This window comes from Manis javanica, chromosome 5 (assembly GCF_040802235.1).
Source record: "Manis javanica isolate MJ-LG chromosome 5, MJ_LKY, whole genome shotgun sequence".
NCBI lineage: Eukaryota > Metazoa > Chordata > Mammalia > Pholidota > Manidae > Manis > Manis javanica.
This window is the reverse complement of record NC_133160.1, coordinates 52,887,625-52,910,602: the sequence shown is the minus strand read 5'-3', so window position 1 is coordinate 52,910,602 and position 22,978 is coordinate 52,887,625. Positions and strand designations below refer to the sequence as shown.

Genomic DNA, 22,978 nt, shown 5'->3' with positions numbered 1-22,978 from the left:
AGGCTTGCACAGGAAGGGGGCAGTGCTGGGTCAGACTAAGGAAGAGGTACTCCATCTTTCAATCCCAAAGCAACTGCATGTGGGCAGGTTTTAGCCATGTTTGCTTGAATACAGTCTAAAGAGCAGTGTCACACAGACAGTGTTAAGGCTGATTAAAACCAGTCTGACTACAGAGCCCAGGTCCTTTCCTCTACATGACCCTCCCGAGGGCCACCAAGGAGGCAGGAACAGTGAAAGCTCAGCAATGAGAAAGCTGTTTGTGGTGGAGGTGAGGAATGAGAAATAAGATGGTACAGAGACGCTAGGACAGAAACCCAGCCAGAGTGTGGATGTTCTGGATTGGAGCAAAGGTGGTGAGAATAAAAGTGTACAAAGCTGCTCTGGGTACCAAATGGATTCGACCAAGGCAGCACCCTGGTCTGAGAGATCAGTTGATAGGTTGGCTAAGCTAATGATCAAGGGGAAGAATGACTAAGGATATTAGCAGATGGCCTGAACGGGCAGCATGAGGCAGTGAAGGGCAGGAGAGAGGGCTCCCCTAAGTGTGGTAAGGGAGCAGCCTGGAGCCCAGCCACCTGGCTCCATACTCTGCCTCTACCACTTCCAGGTTAGTTAAGTGAAGTGTTACTAAATTGCAAGTTACTTGATATCTTTATGCCTCAGTTTTCCCCTCTGTTCAATGAAGTAATATCAGTACCTATATCATATGGCTCTTGAGAAATAATCTAAACATTTTAAACTGCCTTCTAAATGCTACATAGTAAATATATCTTTGTAGTACTTCTCCTACACCCACTACTGGAGAATTCTCTAATTGATTTGAATTAATTAAAAAGTCTATTCATTTAAGGAGAAAAACCTCCTTTCTTCTCTGAAGAAAATAAAACGAACCTGTGTGGCATATGAGGCAGACACTGTGGGTGGTCAGCCCAACCGTCATTTCTCCTTGCTTCCTTGCTGGGAGAACCCAGCTTTGTTCAGTCTATCCACATTTTTTCACAGTCATATGCTTCACTCAGATAATCATGGTGCTCCCATGCATGCTCTTTGCAAGTCATAGGTTTAGGTTTCCTCCTTGGTGGAGACCATAGAAGTGAAACCTAACAAACTCAGAATGAACGTTGCAGGGCAGAAAGATAAAAAAGACTTAGTTGAGCTGCTGGATTAACCAACTCTAGGGTCACTCAACACATTTTGTTATGTGAGATAGCAAGTCTTTATTGCTTAAGCTATACTGAATTGGTTTTTATGTTTTTGAAGCTGGAAGTATTCTGATACTTGAAGTAAAAATTTGGTAGCAATTTAGATGAATCCATTGAACTTTTTCTATGTGGTTTTCACAAAGAAACTAAACTTTAAGAAAAACATATTAATGCATATTAATATATTGCAGGGGAGTTAGCATTATCTTTTTACATAAAAGGCAATAATTGTTTTCTAAAATATGGGCAGAGCTTTCTTGTTGAACAGCCCAGATCAGCCAGATGCTGAGTTAATGTCTACTGCAGCAGAAAATCTTCCTGAATGTTACCTAATTCTAGAGATGACCACTGAAGTAATTTCAAGTCCAATACAAACTAGCAGGCTCAACAGTTTGGAACATTAAAACCTAAAGGCAGACATTTAGTAACTGAGACAAAAATAATTTGGTCTCAATCTTCCTCACATTACCTTATTCAACAACCCTTGAATCTGCACCAAGTTAACCTATGAAAAGTTGCCTGATCCTTCAGGTTGAGAGTTTAGCTTCTTAGACTCAACCCAGTTTGCATTAAAATTTTAATCTCACTTATCTCTCCCCACCAAGAAGGAAGAATATTAATGGTGTGTATTAGTGGTTGAAACTCTGCCTTGAAGACACAGCTAATGGGTGCATCTCCATCCACATGGTGAAGCTGACCCAGCATCAGTTTGGATTTAGTAATCCCACTGCTTCCTTCCTTCAATGGAAGGAAATGTGGTAAGATCAAGAACTGGGCAACTGAGGGAGGTAAAATAAAAGCAGGAGGTCTCATTACCTGCTTCTGCCTCATGTAGCTTGGCCCAACTCACCAAAATTTACTACTTTGGGCCCTGAGCACAAGGGCCAGCGAATAGCAAAACACTATTTTTATGCCCCATGTCACTGATTTTTGTTCTTTTTGTTTTTTGAGAATATTGATGGGGAGAGTTTGGGAATGTTTACCACAACATGTAACAAAATTCCTATAGCTTCTCTAAACCATGAGTTCAAGTTTCCCATCCTTCACATCTTTTCCCTGATCATCTCATTTACATTTAATACTCTTAATATTTATGTAGTCAGTCAGTCACCTTTGGCTGATGTGGCTAATTTTTCTGGATTTGTGGGTGCATGTGGAGTCATGCCAAATACACAACAAGCTCCCAACCTTTCTATGCCCCTTCTTAGGTCTTACTCTGATGCTTTGAAAGTGATAAATGGTTAATAATATTTTTAAACAATTTAAAATATAAAGTTTGCCTAATAATTTAAATATACAGGTAGACATATCATAAGAAAAATGTTGCTGCCTTTCTGCCCTAGATGGCCAAAGGAAGACAAAGACAGATGATTGTATATTTTGTTTAATACTTGCATTGTTTCTATAGCGCAATTATAGCAATCTTTAAATTTACTTTCATTACAAATATTTGTCAAGTTTTGTTTCAGAAACATTTTCCCTACTCTCTTGCACATGCACCCAGACACACTACAAAAAACTCATTCATCACACAGCAAGGGCAAACATTTTTCATGTAAACATCTCTCATTAATTTCCCATAATTTAAAAAAATCATAGAATTATAGATATTGAATAAGGCTCAGAGATTTAGTTCAAATTCCACAAAAGACCAATCAAAGATGCTCATTAACTGTGATGGGGTTACTTTTGGTTGCAATAAATGCTGAAAGCATACCCCTGGCTTACAATCCTTAAACATACCTCACAACCTAATAAATGCATTTCAGGAGAAAAAGGAACATAGAAAACCCAGGAGGAAAACTTTTGAAGTAGGGAGCACAGAACCGTCAACCTAATTCCTTCCATGATAAGCAGGCATTACAAAGTCCCTGAAATTCCCCAACACATGAATTCACACTATAATTATAGTGACCTAAAATGTAACCAAGGTGATATGTTAAGATACATTGGCATGTGTGTACATATTGCTAGTATACACAGTGAAAATTTGTCATAATATTTATCATTTCATTATATCCAGGACCAAAATGGAAAAAAAACCCAACCCTCTCAAGTTGAATGTCATTATAAAGGAGTGTTCTAGTGATATCAGGAGAGTTGGGAGGTATGTCCTAGGGATGTGATTGGTCTTGATATTAAAACGACTTCTAACAATGGTGTGTGTAAAGTCACAGACAGAGGAAGCAAGGATTTGCCTTATCTGAGGACGTCTCTCTCTGGTTGGAAATTGGATGCTTCAGTGCATAGTCTCCCAGAGCTGAGACAGGAAATGCACTGTGCTGAGAAACGGGCCCCTTGCCAGCTGCTCCCTCCTCCTTCCTCTCTATGAGGTGAAGGTCAGGAGGCAGGCCTGCTGGCAAAACCGTGAAGTCCCACCCTGGGGTCTGAACCCCAACTCCACTGTGGGCAGCCTCCCTGACACGTGTGACTAGGCAGTAAGGGTGGCGGTTGATGGCGGCCAGCAAACCCATTTCCAAGGGTCACATGGCCACATCTGGCTTCTGATTCTGCTGCCCTGCAAAGAAATGTGCTCTGGATAACTGCACCAGTGTCTCTAATGCCTCTAATTCACTCCTTGGCCCCCGAAGGCCCAGAGTGATGTCGCTAAAAGGTGGACACACACCTCCACGAGCACCTAACTCACACCAGGAAGTGGCTGAGGCACTGGGGAAGCCTACACGCTCTCTCCATGTCAGGTGCAACAACACAGGGAAGTTGCCATGAGTCAGAGTGATTTGTAGGCTTTTGATTTTTAAAAATCAAAATTGATCTGCATTGTATCTCAATAGACTCATAATTCTCACCAAAAATTTTGTAATTTGTTTAAATAGCACTGGAATAACTCAACTTCATTTAAATATATTCATTCTACCATGAAAATATTTCATACAAACATCTATTTACATACAAACACATTAAAATTTGTGAAAAGGGTTTCCACCCCTGTGGTTGTATGGCTTGAAATAGTTTCATTGCTTTGAATATGTAAGCACACATTTGGCAAAATAAAACTTAAAATTTAGTTTTTTAAAAATGAAAAACTGATTCCGAGGATCCAAATTCCTAAAGGGAAAGATTACAGAAAGAACAACCTACCAGAGTACATCAGGTAGATGTAAATTTGATATATTTTGTGAACCTTTGATCTGTGGCAAGTAAACATTACAACTATCAGTCTGGCAACACAGTTTTGCTTGTTTTTCTAAAATAAAAGATGCCTGGATTCTAAATCACTACTCTTAAGACAGAAACTTGAGGCAACTGTTTTAAAATAAAGTAAAGCAAAACTACTTTCTTGGAAGATCTTAAATGCATTTTGCAGTGATTTAAAATTTTATATATTAAAGGAAAGTTTCTAAAGTGCCACATACTGTCTCACTGAGAAGACAACGCTGTTCACAGTTACTGCAATTGTAATAGTTACAATCAAATGTTGTAAATGGTTACACTTGCCTTCATGGTGGCCTTTCCAGGTCGTTGGTGATAAGTAACGTTTTTCAAGTGTGAAGAACCCTCCCGAGGGTAAACAAGTTTAATTACAGCCCCAGACAGGTTCAAAGAGATCTTGAAAAACCAATTTCCCTCTTTATTTCTCAGGTAGCCCCGGGCTGAGGCAGGTCAACTAAGAACAGGTGCTACAAAACTCAAGTCTGCCTTGCCTGTTGCTTTTTACTGGTCATTCCTTTGTGTAGGAAATTCAGCCCTGACAGTTGTTTCTGTTAGTCCATTCAAATGTCCATTTGGGGACATATTCTTACAGATTAGTTCCTATTCCTAGCTCTAACACAAGATAATATTTCATCATAGAAAAGCTGCTAAGGAAAGATCTAGGCATGCAAGAGTTGGACTGAGACAGCTCTGCGTGAATCTCCTGAGACTGGCGTCATGCACACCCCCAGGATCAGCCATGTTTTGGGAGAGCATGAAGTTACTTCTTACCCACCACGTGGAATCTTCCCACATCTGGTGTGATTACTACGCTGCAGAAACTCCCAGATTGGGTGTTTTCTGCCATGCTTCCTTCCACACACAGCGGATGGAAAGATTCAGTAGAAAAATACAGCCAAAGCTTCCCCTCTCAGACTTTGGCTCAAACAAGGAATAAGCCTTTACTTCCTCACCCATTAATTCCTGATGGAACTTCAACCTCTTGACTTCTTTACCTACCTACACAATACAGTGAATCTCAAGCCCAGCTCTGATTCCACATGACAAAGCCTTAACGTTTGGGAATGTGTGTATGTGTGTGTGCGCGCGCGTGCACGTACCTGCGCGGACTGGGGGCGCAGAGAGAGCAGGAGAAACAGAGCCAGCCAGTCAGAGTACCTAACGAGAGGTAGACTCAGGGCTCTGACCGGCACACACAAAGCCAGGGAGAGGTACTAGGAAGAGGAGAGAAGCTCAGAACAGGGAAAGAGAGAAGGGGAAGGAGTGGGAGAGATGTTGTTTCCCAGGCATTCCCACAGACAAGAGAAAAAGGAAAGAGATAGGACACGAGAAAGAAGAGCCAGAAGACAGAGGAGGAGAGGAGGGAGAAAGACTGAGAGAAGCACAGCTTGGGTGTATTATTTCCTTGGATTTGTCTGAAGGTCATGGACACGCTGCTGAGTTTTAAACTTGATGTTTTCATTCAATATCTAACTTGACAAATGGATTAGTTGGTTAATCACTACTTACAACTCTTCAATCCCTTACATATAAAAAAGAAAGAGAAAGGAAAAATTCCATTTGGGGCAATTAAAGTAACTCATTAGGACAGAAACTATACTCCCTGCAGCTCACCAAAACAGTATCACCCTCAGGAATGATACCATTCAAAGCATAGTAGCTGCACTGGGAAGTGTGACTTGCACCCTCCTCCCCCTGCCCTGGCTCCACAACCTAGCTGACTGGGGTTAATTAAAGCCATCTTTCTCCTGAAACAGTCACTCACTCTGGGATGAGTTTGAATTAAAGCACCCATCAGAATACAAGTCCCAAGACTCTGCCCATCTGTCACAGTTTATAGAATGGTCTCTTTCTACACAATAGAAGCTTTCCTATCCTGGTGCCTTTAATCTAAAAACTCTATTCAGTTCCCTTTGTGGCAGACCTTTCTGGCAGCCCCAACAACTTCTCCTGTGTGAACCATCAGCTTATCTCCCTGAAATCATGGCCACCACCTAGCTGCACGGCTTGCTGGGCCACCTGCTCTGGAACTGCTGAGCACAGGGGAGCTCCAGGAAGCCTGCCTGGTCTTGCAGAGAAGGGATGGGCTGCTTCTGTCTTGAGGTCTGAATCCTGGGCCCAGGAGCCACCTGAACTGGAAGTGTGAGCAGCTCAGGATCAAGCACTTTTGTTAAATTCTTCCTAAGAGTAATGTGTAATGGAAAAGAAATAGCAAACTTCCTTCTGCCTGTCTTTCCTCTTCTATTACTCCCAGCAAGCCTTCTCTACTCAGCCAGCATTCACTATCAGCTATAGCTTGGAAGGCTTTCTCTCTTTCAAAGCCCAAACTGGCTCAGGTGATAGGTGGCCCCGCTGACAGTTGTGGGTCAGAGCAGCTGCCTCTCTTCAGCCCTCCCAGTTACATCACTGAGGCATCCAAAGGACATGGCTATGGCATGTGGGGAGGGTGCTTACAAAACCCCCAAACTCCCTGCAGGATCCCCAAGGATTCATTCAGAGCAATCCCAGTTCCATTACATACCTAGCTAGCTAAACTAAAAAATAGGGTTTTTCTCCTTATTTCTGCAGTTGTGATTACACATGGCTTGCAAAATGTCTGAAATGCTACAGGCATCATGGCTTTTAAACTCTACAGGTGTTACTTTTCATTCACAATGCTTGGAAGCAGGTGAGTGCCTTGAAATACGATGAATAGTTTTAGCATTAAGGTTTGATTTGTACCTAGTGATCAGTATGTCTCTCTTAATAGCAGCGACTAAAAAAAAAAAAAAAAACCCCGAATTTGAATTCTGTTAGAATTCAAGTTTGTTATTTGACTTTTGAATTCAATGCACTTTGCCAAAAGCCAGACTGCTCTATGTTATGTAGATTTAATGTGTACCCAGGGAGAAAAAAAAAATTACTGCACAAATATTTTGAAGATATTGCAAAATTGTTGCAATTACTGCTTAGAAATACTAATTTCCCTCTTTTCTTTTTTAAAGTATATATTACAACTCTTCCATAACTTAATGCAAACAGAGAAAATTCACTTCTTCTCACATCTTAAAGCAAAGATATCTTTGTTTACATGCGAGAGTAATAATTCTGTAATAATACCCTGGCCCTATGAGCCAGTTCTTTATATTAGGACATAATAATGAAACAATGATACAGAAAGAACCAGAGAGACCTACACAGTGGCACTGACATGAAATCCATTTGGAAATTTTCTCTTGTAAAAGATACCTAATATAGAGAATAGGACCAAGGGGTGAATCACATGACTCAAAAAATGGAGCGCTGTTTGCTAGGAAAAAACAAAGCCATTCTATTGCAGGATACAGATCAAAGGTTAAAAGGCAAATTATACTACATTTAGAGAATAAAAATGTAGTACTTCTCTATCCTCCACATGGCACACATCCAAGTGTGATAACACACTTTGCATTGGCCATAGGAAAAACATCATGGAAAAATCACTGACTAGAAATGGCTGAAAACCCCCTTTTCCCTTTTTCAGTCCAGTCATTTGGCATCTCTGAAGGTGGTACAGATTTAGCCTGGAACCACCCAAGAACATCAGGCTGATTTATGTCAAGTGCTCTACAGTCCCTCACAGTAGGACATTGTTGCAAGGCTAGCTAATTTTAATCTGGTATGAGTAATAGAGTCAAACCTAGTTAGTATGCTAGAAAGTCGTTGCTAACGCGGAGAGGATGTGACGTCACAGCATGAGCAGTCCCTGGTTGTCCCTTGTCAGATAAACGTAGTGCATAGATCCAAGTTTCTGTCCCAGGTCTCCGAAGCCCAGAGCCAGGCCTTTCACTTCTGCTGGGTGGCCTGGAAGGCCTTCAGCTCCACCTGGTACCACTCGGGGGCTTCAGGTCCGCTCTGCCCAGGGGGGCTGTGGTCATAGCCGTAGGCAACGGTGAGCTCCTCGTCAGCTTCCACAGCGCGGAGTGTGCGGATGCATTTGATGGGCCCAAAACGGGGGTGGACAAACCTAGACATCAAGATGCACACAGTCAGGCCTGGGCCAGACCAGGAGCACAGAAGAAGCGAAGGCTATCAGGGCTGATGCAGGAATCACCCACAAGCTCTCCCCTGGACATGAGAGGTAGGGCCTCAAAGTGGGGTCCCTAGATCAGCTAGCCAAGCCTCACTTGGGAGTGTGCTCGCCATGCAGAATCTCAGCCCTGCCTCAAACTGCTCGACTGTACTCTGTACTTGAACAACCCCCCCAGGTGATTTATTCGCACATTAAAGTTTAAAAAGGCACTCCTCTATCTTCTTCGTTGTGCATATTTATCACTCTATTTATAAGCCAATAATCATGTCAGCAATAAAAATCTGTCCTTAATGAAAAATCATATCCAAGGCAGCCTGTCAGCATTTCAGCTCAGCTAGCCTGTAGCATCAGGTTTCCTGGCTGCACTTTGTGTAGAAGGTTTCACCAGGGTACTTCTGGAATTTAGGAAAGAGCCCTGAGGATTTTCCAAAACAAAATTAAAACCTCTGTATTCCCCCCTATACCGATAGAAGAAGTATGACTTTCTAGCATAAAGGGAGATGAAGATTTCTTTCCAAAAGGGAAGTTTACACCTCTCTGCCAATGTGCTTCTTCAGTATTTCCCTGGGAAGCACCCTGTGAAGAGGACAGCCACCAGTCACTGAACGAGTCCTCTCAGGACCAGAGGCGGGGCTAACGCTGTGGCTGTGTTTCCTTCCGCTAAAGGCTCCACCTTTACATCCGCCTGCAGGAGAACAGGAGCTAAATAAGAAATGGACTTAGCTTACCTAACAGCTGCCGAAACCCAAAACGGGTGAATGTCAGACATTGGCTAGACGGAGATTAGCTTTATTTTTATATGCATCTGATCAAATCAATCTCATTCATTTTAAGTCACAATTTGAACAAAGGACATTGAGACACCAAATGGAAGGTTCCAGGCCCTTAGATTGGCACATGGGGCATGACAGTAAGTACTTGGTGCTCCTTCTGTTGGTGGTGGTTTAGGGATGTATTTCATATGAGGCACAAAGTTACCTCATTCTCACTCCAAGAAGGCCTCTATGTCCCTACTACTTGGGTATCATTGTTCCTGGAAAGCACACTGGATGTGGGGTCAGAAGACTTTGGTGTAACTCCTGGTTCCACACACTATTACTGCCTCCTCTTCATATCTCTGAACACAAAGCTCACCTTCGTGTCTCTGAATCTTATTTTTCTTATCTGCAAAATCACAATAACACTAGTGATCCTTATCCTACAAGAGTTGTTGTTTAGAGAAAATGGGGTCACAGATATAAGCACTTTACCCGGTGCCTGACACAAAGGACTCAACTGATATTAGTTACTGTGAATGTGAGCACGTGTCCGTGTGTGAGCATGCACGTACATGTGCAGTACATGTGCAGAACTCTCAGATGGTGCTCCATCACAAAGGAGATCCCTGGACCAGGGATTCAGAAATTCCTTATTAAAATCACAAGTATTAGCCTCTAAATTAAAATATTTCATTAAAAACGCACTCCTGAAGTGGAGCTCTAGTTAATCTTGTACACTGAAAAAATCGCAGGAGAAGCCTAAGATTTCTCTTATAATCCTCTTGTATTTTCATTTTCCTGCCTATCATTATTTTCAGAGTAGAAAATGGTCAGAGTAAAAAGAAAGAACTCAATTTTAGGTGTTGGTTCTTCAAGGTGGCACTGAGGCACAATGGCTGAGGACACTTAGCCAGCCATTCTGACTAAGACCTGAATTGCCTGTCTTCCATCTGGGATAGTTACAGCAGGTGCCCCACAGAGTTTCAGGGAGGACTGAATGAGATGATGCATGAGATGTCTTTAGCACAGCAACAGTCTGGAGTAAGAGCTCAGTAAATGTTAGCTGTGCAATTAATTAGCCCTTGAACCAAACCTCTGCACGTAGGGGTTTGGTCCCTTGTGACATGTTACCTATATTTATAAATGGAAAGTAGGTCTTCTCTGTCTGCCCATTCAGCATTTTGTATTAGGTTGCAGTTAAAACCGCTTACAGGGGTGTTGTTTTGTTTACGTTAAAGTGTGCATAATAATACCACTGACTTTGGCAACAAATGAAAACCATGAATCGGTACCTGAATTTTACATGTGATTATTATTCAGGTGGTGTTCCTGTTACCCCAAATGACTCATTCATCACATTGGAATTGAAGCAAATAACCCCAGAAAGTACAGGGACTTGATTTTGCACAAATGGTTCCATCTCTTGTGCTCTCTTCTTTTGGGTGAGAAAAATCATGTCATTGCAATACAATCACAGAGCTAATTTGTTTCAAAAGAGTAGTCTAAGTAGCTTTTGTTATTGTTGGTTTACCACCCTTTAAAAAGTTGTTTTTAAGCTGCTTGCATCTTAGAATGATGCTTTGGCCTAATTCACATTGGCCAGGAGAGCCTTGGAGTTAATAAGAGTGTCAGTTTCATTTCACATGACACATGACCTCTGCCATTTCTGCCCACCCTTTAAGCAGAAGTTGCAGCTTCAGTACTTGTTACTGGCTGCCAAGGAGAGCTAGTCACTGCCAGAACAATTTTTAAGTTATCACAGGGATGCAACAGGGGACGCTCAAATTCTGGCAATTTTCCTAAAGATTAAATGCACATGATTTGATCCTGCTTATGTTAACAAGCAATTGGACAGAAGGACTGCAAGTTATAACTAAGCAGAAAAGGTTGCACGCAGCTCCTGGCTCCCAGGAAGAACTGGCATTGTCAGGCTGAGCTAAGGACAGCAATGACAATGATACACAGAATCCCAACAGTGTCCTGTAAGGAACAGTCAGAGATGCTTAACTTTGGGGGCACATGAAAAGTACTAAAATATTCATAGGGCTACCATATGGAAGAGAAATTGACATAGTGCACAAGAAAGAAAGGGAGCTAGTTAGGGCCAAGGGCCAGATGTGCCAGGGCTCAATGGAAAGAACTTTCTAATCATTAGAGCCCAAAACTTAATTTCATAATATCTCTCTCTGTTTGTTCAGACAGCTACCTGTGTGGGTACCAATAAGTTCCCCATCAACGGAGCTTTCCAAGAAGAGGTTCAATGAGCAGCTGGAAGGGGAGGCTCAAACCCCAGGAGAGAGGTGGGATTAATTGATTTTTTAAAACAACAGCTTTGTTGAGATACAACACATATCATAAAGTTCATCCATTTAAAGTGTACAATTCAGTGGCTTTCAGTTGTGCAACTGAGCTGGAGCAGGGACTTGGGACAAGCAGCATGATCATGATTAATTTTTTCCTATGATGGAAAATGCCAAGATATAAATAGTAAGAACAGTAGGGACTCCATCTTAAGGCTAAGATTACACTTTAAAAGCCAGGAGTTAGGAGGTAAGAGTCCTAACATATTGTATGATAACTAATCAACAACTGCCTCTATCTCAAGGCTGGGTGAGCAGTCCTAAACGGTATGTTTCCACTGCTAGACGGTAACTACTATCTAGGAGAAGAATGGAAGCACTAAATTCCTTGTGTTAAGTTTATCTTACAGAGCATCTAGAGAACGTACTATTGCATGATGACATGTCTCTCAACAAAGATAGACATCATGAGACCACAAGTCAAGCCTACACTCCCTTGGCCCTTTACCCCATTCTTGAAATCCTTAAAAGACATGAATCCTAAGCCTTTAAGGACACCTCTCCTCTGAGGCTGCCTGCACTCCCCTTTCTTCAAGTGTGTACTTTGCCTTAAATAAAGACTTCTTGCTGCTTAACTCACTGTGTTTTGTCTCCACATACTTCCAAACCTCTTGGGAGATTAAAAAGAGACCACTTTTCCCAGTGGTAAGCATCTTGTTTCTTCGCTACTTCATTCAATTTTCTAGACTTATACACAAGTCTTCCCTCTCTCTGTTCTACTTCAGACAAGTGAGGAAGGGCTACTGAGAGCTCTGATTTGGGCTTGCAAGTTCTCATTGTCTGGGTGACACAGACAGGACTTCAGCTGTACTATCATGCTTTTTAGTAGCCTGCGGAAAATCTCCTTTCTTTGCTTTGGGGAAGTTCTCAGAACATAATCTCACTCCATCCAGTGGTCTGAGGCGCCCCCAAATTCTGGGGTGGTAGGGACTTAGTTCCCATGCTGTGCAGATTCAATCAGACACTGGACGCCAGGTGACCCTGGCTTCAAGAGTTGGCTTCAAGAGTTGGCAGGAGATCTGCTGAGCAGTTCAGTGAGCTTCCCTTTCCTCCCTCTGCTCTTCCTTGCTCTCTGCTGCCTGCATGGCTTCTGCCATCCACGACTACTCTTGCTTTAATGAATTCCTTCCTTTCCTACACTCGCCTGACCTGTTCATGAATTCTTTCTCGATCAAAGAATCCTCCCCAATCTGGTTGAAGTTTCACCTAGTGTGCAGGGAGAGACCTCCCCAGATGCAGCTGCTTGGCAGCACAACTATGACCACTATTCAATCTTAGAACACTTTATTACCCTGGAAAGAAACCCATACTCATAAGCTATGGACCCCATTTCCCTCCACTCCCCCCAGGACTGGGCAACTACTGATTTACATTCTGTCTTTATGAATTTGGTATAACAGATGATTTATATTACTTAAGATTTTATTTTCCTCTCCCTTTCAAGACATAAAAGGGTTCACTGATCTCACTATGCAGAATAATTTAATTTTTATTTATATTTCAAATAACACTATCCTTAATTTTCCAGAATGGGACAACTGAAGGACAAAAAGCCACCATAACAGAGAACTCACTAAGTAGAGTATTTCCATTGTGTGTTTACTTTTTGGAGCACTTGGTCCATTTCTTAGACTGCCAAGGCCAGAAAGTGGGGCTGTTTAGAGTCTCAGTTTCAAGTCATAACTGCGAGGTCCCTGGGGAGAGGAGCCTCAGACATTCTGTGGGAGTGGCCTTCCTCTGGGGTAGGATAATACCTTTTAGGTGCCCTCCTCTGTCTCAGGGTCCGAGGAGTAGGGCACAGATCTGCCCCTGCAGCTCAGAGTCAGACTTACATATCATAGATACAGTTTGGGGTGAAGGAGTGATTCGCCTTGTGTCCCAAGGAGGCACAGTACTTGGACACGTGGCTGTAGGGTGCAGGCACATCAATGACGGTTTCTTCATCGAGGGAGAGGGTGTTCCCGTTCAGGGCCCAGTCTCTGCCGTCAACCTGCGGAGAACAAGACAGCGAACTCTGGAGAGGACCTTCCCCTGACAGCTTCGAGAACATCAGAGATAGTAACTCATTTGTCCTTAAACATCATGGTTTGAGTGCTACATACAAGAGAAGAACTTCAGGGAGCCTTCTGCACACCTGTGAGCAAACAGTATGTGTGGGCAGCATAGGGCAGCTCAATTTACTATTCACTGATTTTTCCTTATATGAGAAAAAGGTCTTAAAATCCCCTTTAAAGACACACAAAAATATAATCAGATGTCCCCAGGTTGTTAATTTTTTCACTGCAGACCAAGACCTATTATCTCAAAAGCCCATCAGCACCAAACTCAAATTTTTACATATCTAATTATTTTTTTAAGTAGCCCAAACAAAACACAGTTTTAGTCTTTTACAGTCTGCTTTCCAGGGGACACCTCACCTCACATCTGTTAGCACTAGATAAGATACACCCCACAACATAAAGACCCTGGATTGCTCCTGTCCTCTGGATCACTGGCTTGGAGACTCCTCACTGTGGCACAACACCTGCACAGCTAAAGTCCTCTCTCTGATCCCGCTCTTTCCCAGGACTTCCCTCCCCTCCTCCCCCTCTGGATGGTGGCCTCTGTGCCACAGGCCTCTGGATGGTCTTATGCTGGGAGGGCTCTGTGCCAGTGCCACCCAGTATCATAAAGCTGTTGTGTGTGATTGCCTTTTATTTCATATCTTTTTCTTTGATCAGCCCCCAAATCCCTTGAACCCCGAGGGAAGATGAGGCAAAAGAAAAAAGTAAGATCAAATGGAACAAGAACTATAAGGAATGCAAAATTGCACTCCAGGGAAGTCCTACACCCTTGTTGCAGGGCGGCAGTCAATGTGACCAGCACAGACAGGCGCCAATCACCAGCGCATTTTCTTATGTTCACAGTCCTCACTACCTGCAGTGACCAACAGGCTTCCCCACTCCAAACCACACCCTGGGATCTGCTGATGTCAGCAGAACAGACTTTTAGAGCAAATAGGATCACATTTTCATCCAAACGGTTGTCTCAGAGTAAACCACCCTCCTTGCCTGTAAAGTACAATCATGCTATTATTCATACCTGAGATTTATTCAACAGATATTTACTGAGTGCCTACCATAGGCCAGCCACTGTTCCAGGTGCAGGGGATACAGCAGTGATAGAAGCAAAAAACATCTTTGTGGATTTTAATATTCTAGACTTGTCACGTCTGATATATGGTGCTTGGTACCAGACCTATGTTACCATTAGTGGTGTATTTTCCTCATGTCCCCAACAGAATCTAAATTTCACGAGGGCAAAGAGGGTGCCTCATTCATTTTTACAGTACAGCAAAGTGAATTTCAGCATGGAGCCAGATTCTGCTATTTGAAACCCTGCTTGAACTCTGCTAGATACTGTATTTGTGCCCTGGGGAAAATTGCTTAATCTCTCTGGGCTTCAGTTTCCTTATTTGTAAAATGTTTGAATAAATAAGTTATATATCAATATCTTGAGCCACCTTTAATGTGCTGAATTTCTTGGACTTTCAGGATTGCCAGTACAGGGGTCTGGCCATCACAAGGGGACACTGTGTGCCAGGCCGCAGCTCGGGCTGAACGCATAGCTATCTTTGCCTCTGCAACTACTCTGAATGTGCAATTTCTTGATTATTTCAAGGCATTTCCCCCCTTAGCTTTTTATAGCAATAAATGGAAAAAGTGAAGACATGAATGTGGGATTTTGAGTGGTAAGCTTAAGTCCCATACACTTCTTACAAGTGAGACCAGATGGAGAGACCAAGCTGTGCTAAAAGCATAGAAAATTTTGCCCTTATGAAGACACTAGAGGAAATTCATTGTGAAATAAAGAAACAAAAACAAAATACATGAAATCTGAGAAATATAGCAAAGGTGGCATCTCAACCCTTTAACTTTTTATTTTTGGCAGTAGAACCCTTCCTGGCTAGATGTAGGCTATTGTACGGCTTTCACACAAAGAGAGGTAGGGGGCCTTTCTATAAAGCATCCTGTCCAAGGTCATACATTAACTATTGACAGAGTCAAATTAGATCTCAATATTTCAGACTGGGTATAGTCCAGTACAAAGCAATTATAGCACTATCCCAGTTTCTATAAAACAGCTGTGGAACTCCAAAAAAATAAGAAAAAGAGTCAAATAAGAAAAAAGCTCAAAAATTTCTGCTATAGACTGAATGTTTGTATCTGCTGCAAAATTCATATATGTTGAAACCTAATCCCCAGTGTGATAGCATTAGGGGGTGTGGCCTCTGGGAGGTGATTAGGTCATGAGGATGACAAAGCCCTCACGAATGGGATCAGTACCCTTCTAAGAGGCCCCAGAATGCCCCTCGTTCCCCATACCATGACAAGTGACAGTGAAGAGGGCCAGCTATGAACCAGGAAGTGGGCTCTGGTTCACCAGACAACCAAAATGTCTGCTGACACCTTGATCTCAGACTCCCCAGACCCCAGAACTGGAAGAAATACATTCCTGTTGTTTATAAGACACCTAGTCTACGGTATTTGTACTATAGCAATCTGAAGACTAACAGACAATATCACATCAATTTTACAAAAAAGCCTATCTGTTTGTTCCCTTATATTTTCAGTGAATATTAAAGTAAAGGGACTAATGAGAAAATTAAGGGTGTTCGAAACAAAGCCCTTTAACCAATCATGTTGATTTTCCACTTTTACCCCACTTACCTCTTGGTGTGTAATTCGGACTCCATTATAAAAAGACATAACAGTATTAGGCCCCACTGCTACCTTTGAAAACAGCCCTTCTCCAGCACTGGAAATGAGAGATTCAGCAACATAAACCCTAAATAAGAAAAAGAGTCAAATAATGATTCTTTTAGTTTGATATGTTGCTCCTTATATCAACCACCAAAATAGCATTATGGCTACACAATTCAAAATTTCAATTCAAAATAATCCAACAAGGAAGGAAGGGAGGATACACAAAATGTTGAGGATAGTTAAACCACAATATTTTGGCATTGGAAATTGAATAACTGGTACTTACACCTCTTTTAAGAGTGGTGTTCAAAATTTTCTCTCTAATAAGGGGATTATTACTATATGTTCATAAAGCTACTCAGTGCTTGGTAGAAGGTTTTAAAAAAAACTTTATATTTTTAGTTAATGACAATTTTCACTGGCTTCCTGGACAAGTTAAAACATTTACAAAACTAATTAATGCTATACCTGAGTTTATCAATGCCAAAGAGGAGGAAAAGAGTTTTAATTATCCCCCAAGATGAATCTTTCACATGAAAGAGTGACAGATAGTTTATAAAATATATCCAACAAGCACTTCCTAACAAAGGAATTTATAACAGGTCAGGTAACTAAGGCCTGGGCGCCCAATCTGGCTGCTGCCCATTTTTGTAAATAAAGTTTTATTGGAACATAGACACACCTAATTGTTTGGTATTGTCTGTGACTGCTTTAATGTTATAAAGGCAGAGTTGAATAGTTACAACAGACTTACAAGGCCTAAAATACTTACTATGTGGCCCTTTACAGAAAAAGTTTGCCAACCACTGTTTTACAAGAAAATGGTATTATTGGACTGGATTTAATAAGAGAGCACCTGCTCCATCAACAGCTATTCCAGTTCTAAGGGCACTGTGTTGTAATGACTCTGGTGGGACTGATCATCTGTAATTTTTGTTAGTGGATCTTACACTTAATTTATGTACTAGAAGACTGAATTATTGCTTCCAGTACTTGCTTCTATTCTTCCCTGTGATAGAATTATAAATCTTGCTACTTTGCCATATGACGTGGTGCCTCCTTCCAAGCAGGAAGAGGCCATATCCCTGCCTGACTGTCTTTGGGCTTGGCCATATGTGGATGAAGTGAAGGTTCCTGGGGCCAGGATTCTCACCTGGCCCTGGCTGGCTTGCTCACTACACACATGTGGGCAATACATGGCTATTGATTCTATATAAAGAGCTTCACCCACTGCTCTGGGCGATATGGTGGCACGGCTGCAAGGCTACAGGAGAGCAGAGAGGAGACTGGAGTGGTGGCAGCACCGAGGACAGAGACTGAGATGGCTGCAAGGGTAGAGAGGCCCAGGGGCAGAGACTGGCTTGCTGCACGAAGACTCGCTCTGAGTGGATGGGATTCTAGTGATTAACCTGCCACCGTGGGAATAAATTTGGGTATAACCTTTTCACCCAAGAAAATTCTATTGTCATTTCTTTGGTCACATTGAATCCACAGTGAACTTGCCCAGGGATGAAACACATTGGCAAGACACCATATGATCACCTTTGCAACGAGAATGTGGGCAGATGTGACTTCACACCAGGCCTCAGGTGTTAGGAGGCATGGCAAGTTTCTGCCAGCCTTCTCCAGTTTCCATTCATCTTCACAAGAAGATGCCCAGGGGGCTGTGGTTCCATTAGCCTGAGTCTTGGAATGAAGACATGTGAAACTGATCTGAGTCCAACTTGGAACCTGGAGATGAGCCTGGTCCAGCCTAGCCAAGTTGAGCCCAGTTAAAAGTGGCTGAACCTCAGCCAACCTACAGAACCATGAGCAGAAGAGAAAATGTCTGCCTTCATAAGCCGTTAACAATTCTGAGGGTATCGTTATGCTGCTCAGAAAACACTGATACAAGAGACCAAACTCTTCCCTTTGTAAATGGGCCAGAATCTCATGTCAAGAGAGAGGCTATTCATGCACTGTGACATTGTGGTGTCAGCCCTGTCAGTTAAACCAGGGAAGAGGCCTATGTCTCAGATGGGAGCTCAAGTCACATGTTGTAAGGCATGCTTACAAAGAAAGAGCAGGGCAAGGAGAAAACCAATTGCAGATGGCACTCTTACTCATAAACAGGCCAGTTGCTAGGGAATAAGAATCCCAGGCAGGATACCAGAGGAAAAGCAATACCAAGAATCAAGAGCTGGAGTTTAGATACGATGAAATGGAACAGGACTTGATGCTCTGGGAGTGAGTTCACAAATCAAAAAATTTGTAAGCTGGAATGTTTTTATGCTTCTTATATGTTTTTTGTATCACTCCTCTTCTCCTTTACTAAATAAAGAAATTGTCTTGTATTCCACACCCCTTCAGCTGGGCTGAGTAGAAATGGACACATTTTGGTTCCTGCCTAAGCTAGAGCTTTAAAGACTGAAATGTTCCTCCCAGAGGCCAGCGAGTAGCTGCAGCACAAACTGTGGTACCAGAGCGCCAGAAAGGGGACACCTGGGCAGGGCACAGAGCTGGCTGTCTGGCCCAGCTGCTCTATGTAGATGTTTCATTCTAGGATTGATGCACGGGCTGTTCTAGGCTTTATGGTAGAAAACTCTCAGAAGGGACAGATTCTACACGGGAATAAAACACTCTTCATGGGAATGTTATGAATATATTTTTCTGTTCAGGAACATGGCCTGAGCAGAGAGCCATGGAGGAGCATTAGCTTCCAGCACTAGGGTTATCTAACCTTGCATTAACATTGTCATTAAAACCACAGGAAAAAATTACCTCTCTGATTCATATGGATCTGGAAGAAGAGCATTGGTAGAAATGCAAGATGAAGTCGACTTATCGAAGTGGTACACTGAACCTAAAAAGCAAACAAAAGTCTCAGTGCAGGTACAGAGTTAGGGAAAAGCATTTTAAACATTTCTATCCACGGGACAAGAAAGAGCGAAATGATGAAAAATGTCATTCAAGTTATAATGACTAGAATAAATTCTTCAGTGATCAATGGATAGTTTTTAGAGTTGCTCTTGACTTTTAGTTTCAGGTCTTAGTGAAAAGCCATCTCATGTATCCCTTAAAACGTCATTTTTGCTTTTGATTTTACTTTACCCAAATGGCTTAAAAGATACTTCTGTAATTAAAATTTTTAATTAAGAAAATGCTTTGTCATGAAATTTTGAGACAGAAATCCCAATCTGGTCAGATCAGAATGGATATTGGTTTTAAATATTTCTAGTAGTTTCCTTCATATTAGACACAGAGTGTAGCTTCTAATCACCCGGCCCTGGCAATTGTTTCCTTCACTAAAAACAAACATTCAGCCTCTCCAGTATTCGGGAGAACAGAACTGCTTTTGATAAAGCATTAACGAAGTGATGTTACTTCTATTAAGGTGGTGTAGAAGCCAATTAGTAATTTACTTCAGAAACTAAGGTACACATTTGTCCTAGAACTACCATTGGTTCTCTGCAAAGGATTAGCCTCAGAGAATCCTCCCAGGGCACAAGGAAGCCATTCGATTCTCCAATGGCTAATAAGTAATGAAATATACGTTGGAATTGGAGGGCTTCCTCCTGCAAAGTAAATTATTTTGGGCATTAAGGCACCACAAATAATCCCATTAAGCAATTGTTCAGTGACTACCAATGGTTACCAGGTACTCGTGCTGTTCTGTGTGTGTGTGTGTGTGTGTGTGTGTAATCAAAAACCCAAATTAATATCTCAAACTGAAAGTTAGATAACAATCCAGATCTGTCAGTGTCTAACCAGGAAACAGACCAGTTGAGAATTTCAAGGAGAGAGAATTTAACTCAGGATATTGGCTATGCAGGGAAGCCAAAAGCGGCAGTGAGGGGCCAAGAAACTGGGAGGAGCAGGAAGCTACCACCCTAAGTCACAAGGACGAAGGTGGAGGTGGTGCTCTAGAGCTGGGGGAGCCAAGGGCAGCTAGAACGATGTGGGGCCTTCCTGGTGGGAGAGGGATTCAGGAGACACCACTGGACACAGGGAGGGCTTCTCTCTATCCCCTCCTTCTCTACATCCTGGTCCAGTGCCTTCCTGTGGCCAAGACCCAGACAGAAGCCAATGCGCAGGGGCCCTGGACACAGAGCCTGCAGGGGGCAGGAGACCCCTTTAATAAAAGCAGGGCAAGAGAAGGATGAGGGATGGATCTGGGGGCACATAATCCATTAAAGGAAGTTAGTTCAGAGAAGAAAAAAACACACACTTAAATCAAAGTTGTCTGTGGAATACACATTCTTATTGTGCAGGAATTGTCCTAAGAACTTTAGTCTCCTTTCCTTAGACTAAACCTTTCATCACAGATGTACCAAGGGCCAATCCAGGTAAAGCGTGGTATCGGGGCTGTGCAGCCACGAGAAGGAGAAACACCTCTTCCTGTTCTCAAGGAGCTGATGCCTTCTCTTCCAACGCTGACTGTCCCTTCCTCTATTCCACAGGGCTGGCCTATGCTACAGGAAGACGGAACACGTCCTTTACTTTGCCTCCTCTCCTCTAGAGTTTGTACTATGTCCTTTGACTAGAATCCATTCATTCATGTGACAAACATTAATTTTAAGAGACTGAGGGCCAAGCCTTAAAGATGAAGTAGGAATTAGCCAGGGAAAGGAGTTCCTCTGTGGAGAGGTGAAGAGATGAGGCAAGGAGAAATCCCAACCAGAGGCCTAATTAGAAAATGAGCATGAAACAAGTAGGGAACCAGGCACAGTTAGGAACTATAAAGAGAAAGGGTGTATGGGGAGAGGTAGGTGAGGGGCAGGCTGGGAGCACTGCAGGAAGGATGTTTGCTAAGGTTTCCTCCTCCTTCCTCCACCAGCTGGACCAGATGGCCATGTGACCCTTTATGCCCTCATCTGCCGGCCAGTCAGCAGTTCAAATTGTAACTGAAGCAGGGCGACGGGGAGAGAGACACAGCAGAACACTAACGCCAAGCTCTGTGCCTGGGTTCTGCCCAGTCACTCAGAGCAGCCATGCATCCTGACCCATTTCAAACCTAAACTGCTCGACATATCCTGAAAATAACTAAGGCTTGCCAGAACCTTGCAAGTCAGCACCTCCCCTCCTTTTTTGGCCTTATGTTAACTTGAAGAGGGTGTTTGTGACTTGCAACCAGGAGTTCTAAGAAAAATAATCACTCCTTTGAGAATGAGTACTCTCACTTCCCAAAATATGTTTCTTACTTTTACTAAGAAGAACATACCAATAACAATCAGCTCCATTGTGCTGTTTTATGGTAGGTGCCACTATCCATGTTTTATAATGAAGAAACAGATTGTGAAAAGATAAATAACTTGCCCAAGACCATAGAACAATAAATGCTGGAGCTGAGACTCAAATTTGGTGACTCTTAAGTTCAGGACTCTTGCCACTAAAAATGTGCCACTTCTGAAGTGTTAAAATTTTAATAACTAGTTGGGATCCTCCTCTGGCCCAAGTGTCTTCATTTCTGAGCATGGTAACACTGTCTCCTTTCAAAACATATGTGAAGAGCACAGATACCAGATTTTGGAGTTCAAAAATTACTGTTCCACTTAAAAACAATAACTTCATTTTAGAATGATTTTAAATTTACAGAAAAGTTGCAAAGAGAGGACAGTGCCTCCCCGGTATCCCACACTTTAGCTTCTCACATTACTTGGTATGTTTGTCAAAAGTAAGAAACCAACATATTAATTAAATTCCAAACTTTATTCAGATTTTGCCAGTTTTTCCACAACTGTCCTTTTTCTGTTCTAAGATCCAATCTAGAATCCCACATTGCATTTAGACTGCTTCAATTTTTAACTTAGACAAACATGGAGACATTTAAAATAACCCAAGTTCGACCTGAATGCAAATGCTAGATTTCCTATTTTTGGGCAATCATCCCATGGAGATTCTCACTGAGACCACAAAAAGCTAAATATTTAGGCCTACTAATGCCTAGATTTATTACCTTTTCTACTCCTTTCTCCTTGGAACTTTAACTTGGATTGGAAATATGTATATGCGCATATTGTTTTCGAGGAATCAAACCAATTCAAACAGCTTTCTTATGTTGTGTCACTCAATATACAAAATCTTGATTTTTAACTGGTATGTTTTCCAGATTTTCTACAAATAACTTTATACTCAGAAAAAATGTGTAGTGTGCCATACTATACTTCTAAAAGGAAATAGGATTTTTTCTACTATGGATTCCACTGGACTAACTCATGTATTGGGTGTGTGCTCCATGAAGTTGCTGGGCTCTGAAGGAGGGAAGGGATGCCTTTAACTTTAAATATGCATTTAACTTTCCCAATCAGAGCTCAGGCTGCATCAGCTTTATAATTTGTACCAACTTGGAGATCTACCAAATTTGATTCTTTAATATCATTAAACTGTATTTCAGGTTTTTTCCTGAGATACAACTTTTTGAAATTGATTGAATTACTGCTGTCATTTCTTCACTTCTTCCTTGCATTAGATTACATAGCCATGCCCTTGTTATGTTACTGGCCAGCAGCTGCTACTAAAGTACACAGTGTGCTTTTCCCTGTCTCACTGCTATTTGGCTTGGCCATGTGACTTGCTTTGACCAATGAGAAGTAGGTGAAAGTGATATTGTGTCAGTTCCAAGCTAAGGCTTCAAGAGGCATTGTAGGTGTATGCTCATGCTCTGCTTCCTATGACACATCTAAGAAAATCTTGATCCTGTCACCACTGTCCC

At 42.1% G+C, this 22,978-nt stretch overlaps 1 protein-coding gene across 1 annotated transcript in view; it reads right to left on the bottom strand.

The window, feature by feature from the left end:
• Positions 1 to 2,570: 2,570 nt before the first annotated feature.
• SETD7 (SET domain containing 7, histone lysine methyltransferase) overlaps positions 2,571 to 22,978 on the bottom strand; it is a 52,611-nt gene continuing 32,203 nt past the window's right edge. The window contains exons 5-8 of the mRNA XM_036998603.2: positions 19,048 to 19,129; positions 16,252 to 16,369; positions 13,375 to 13,532; positions 2,571 to 8,358 (exon numbers count right to left, since the gene is read on the bottom strand). Coding sequence (XP_036854498.1) covers positions 8,178 to 8,358; positions 13,375 to 13,532; positions 16,252 to 16,369; positions 19,048 to 19,129 — 539 coding nt within the window. The 3' untranslated portion in view covers positions 2,571 to 8,177. The remainder of the gene's footprint in view (positions 8,359 to 13,374; positions 13,533 to 16,251; positions 16,370 to 19,047; positions 19,130 to 22,978) is intronic.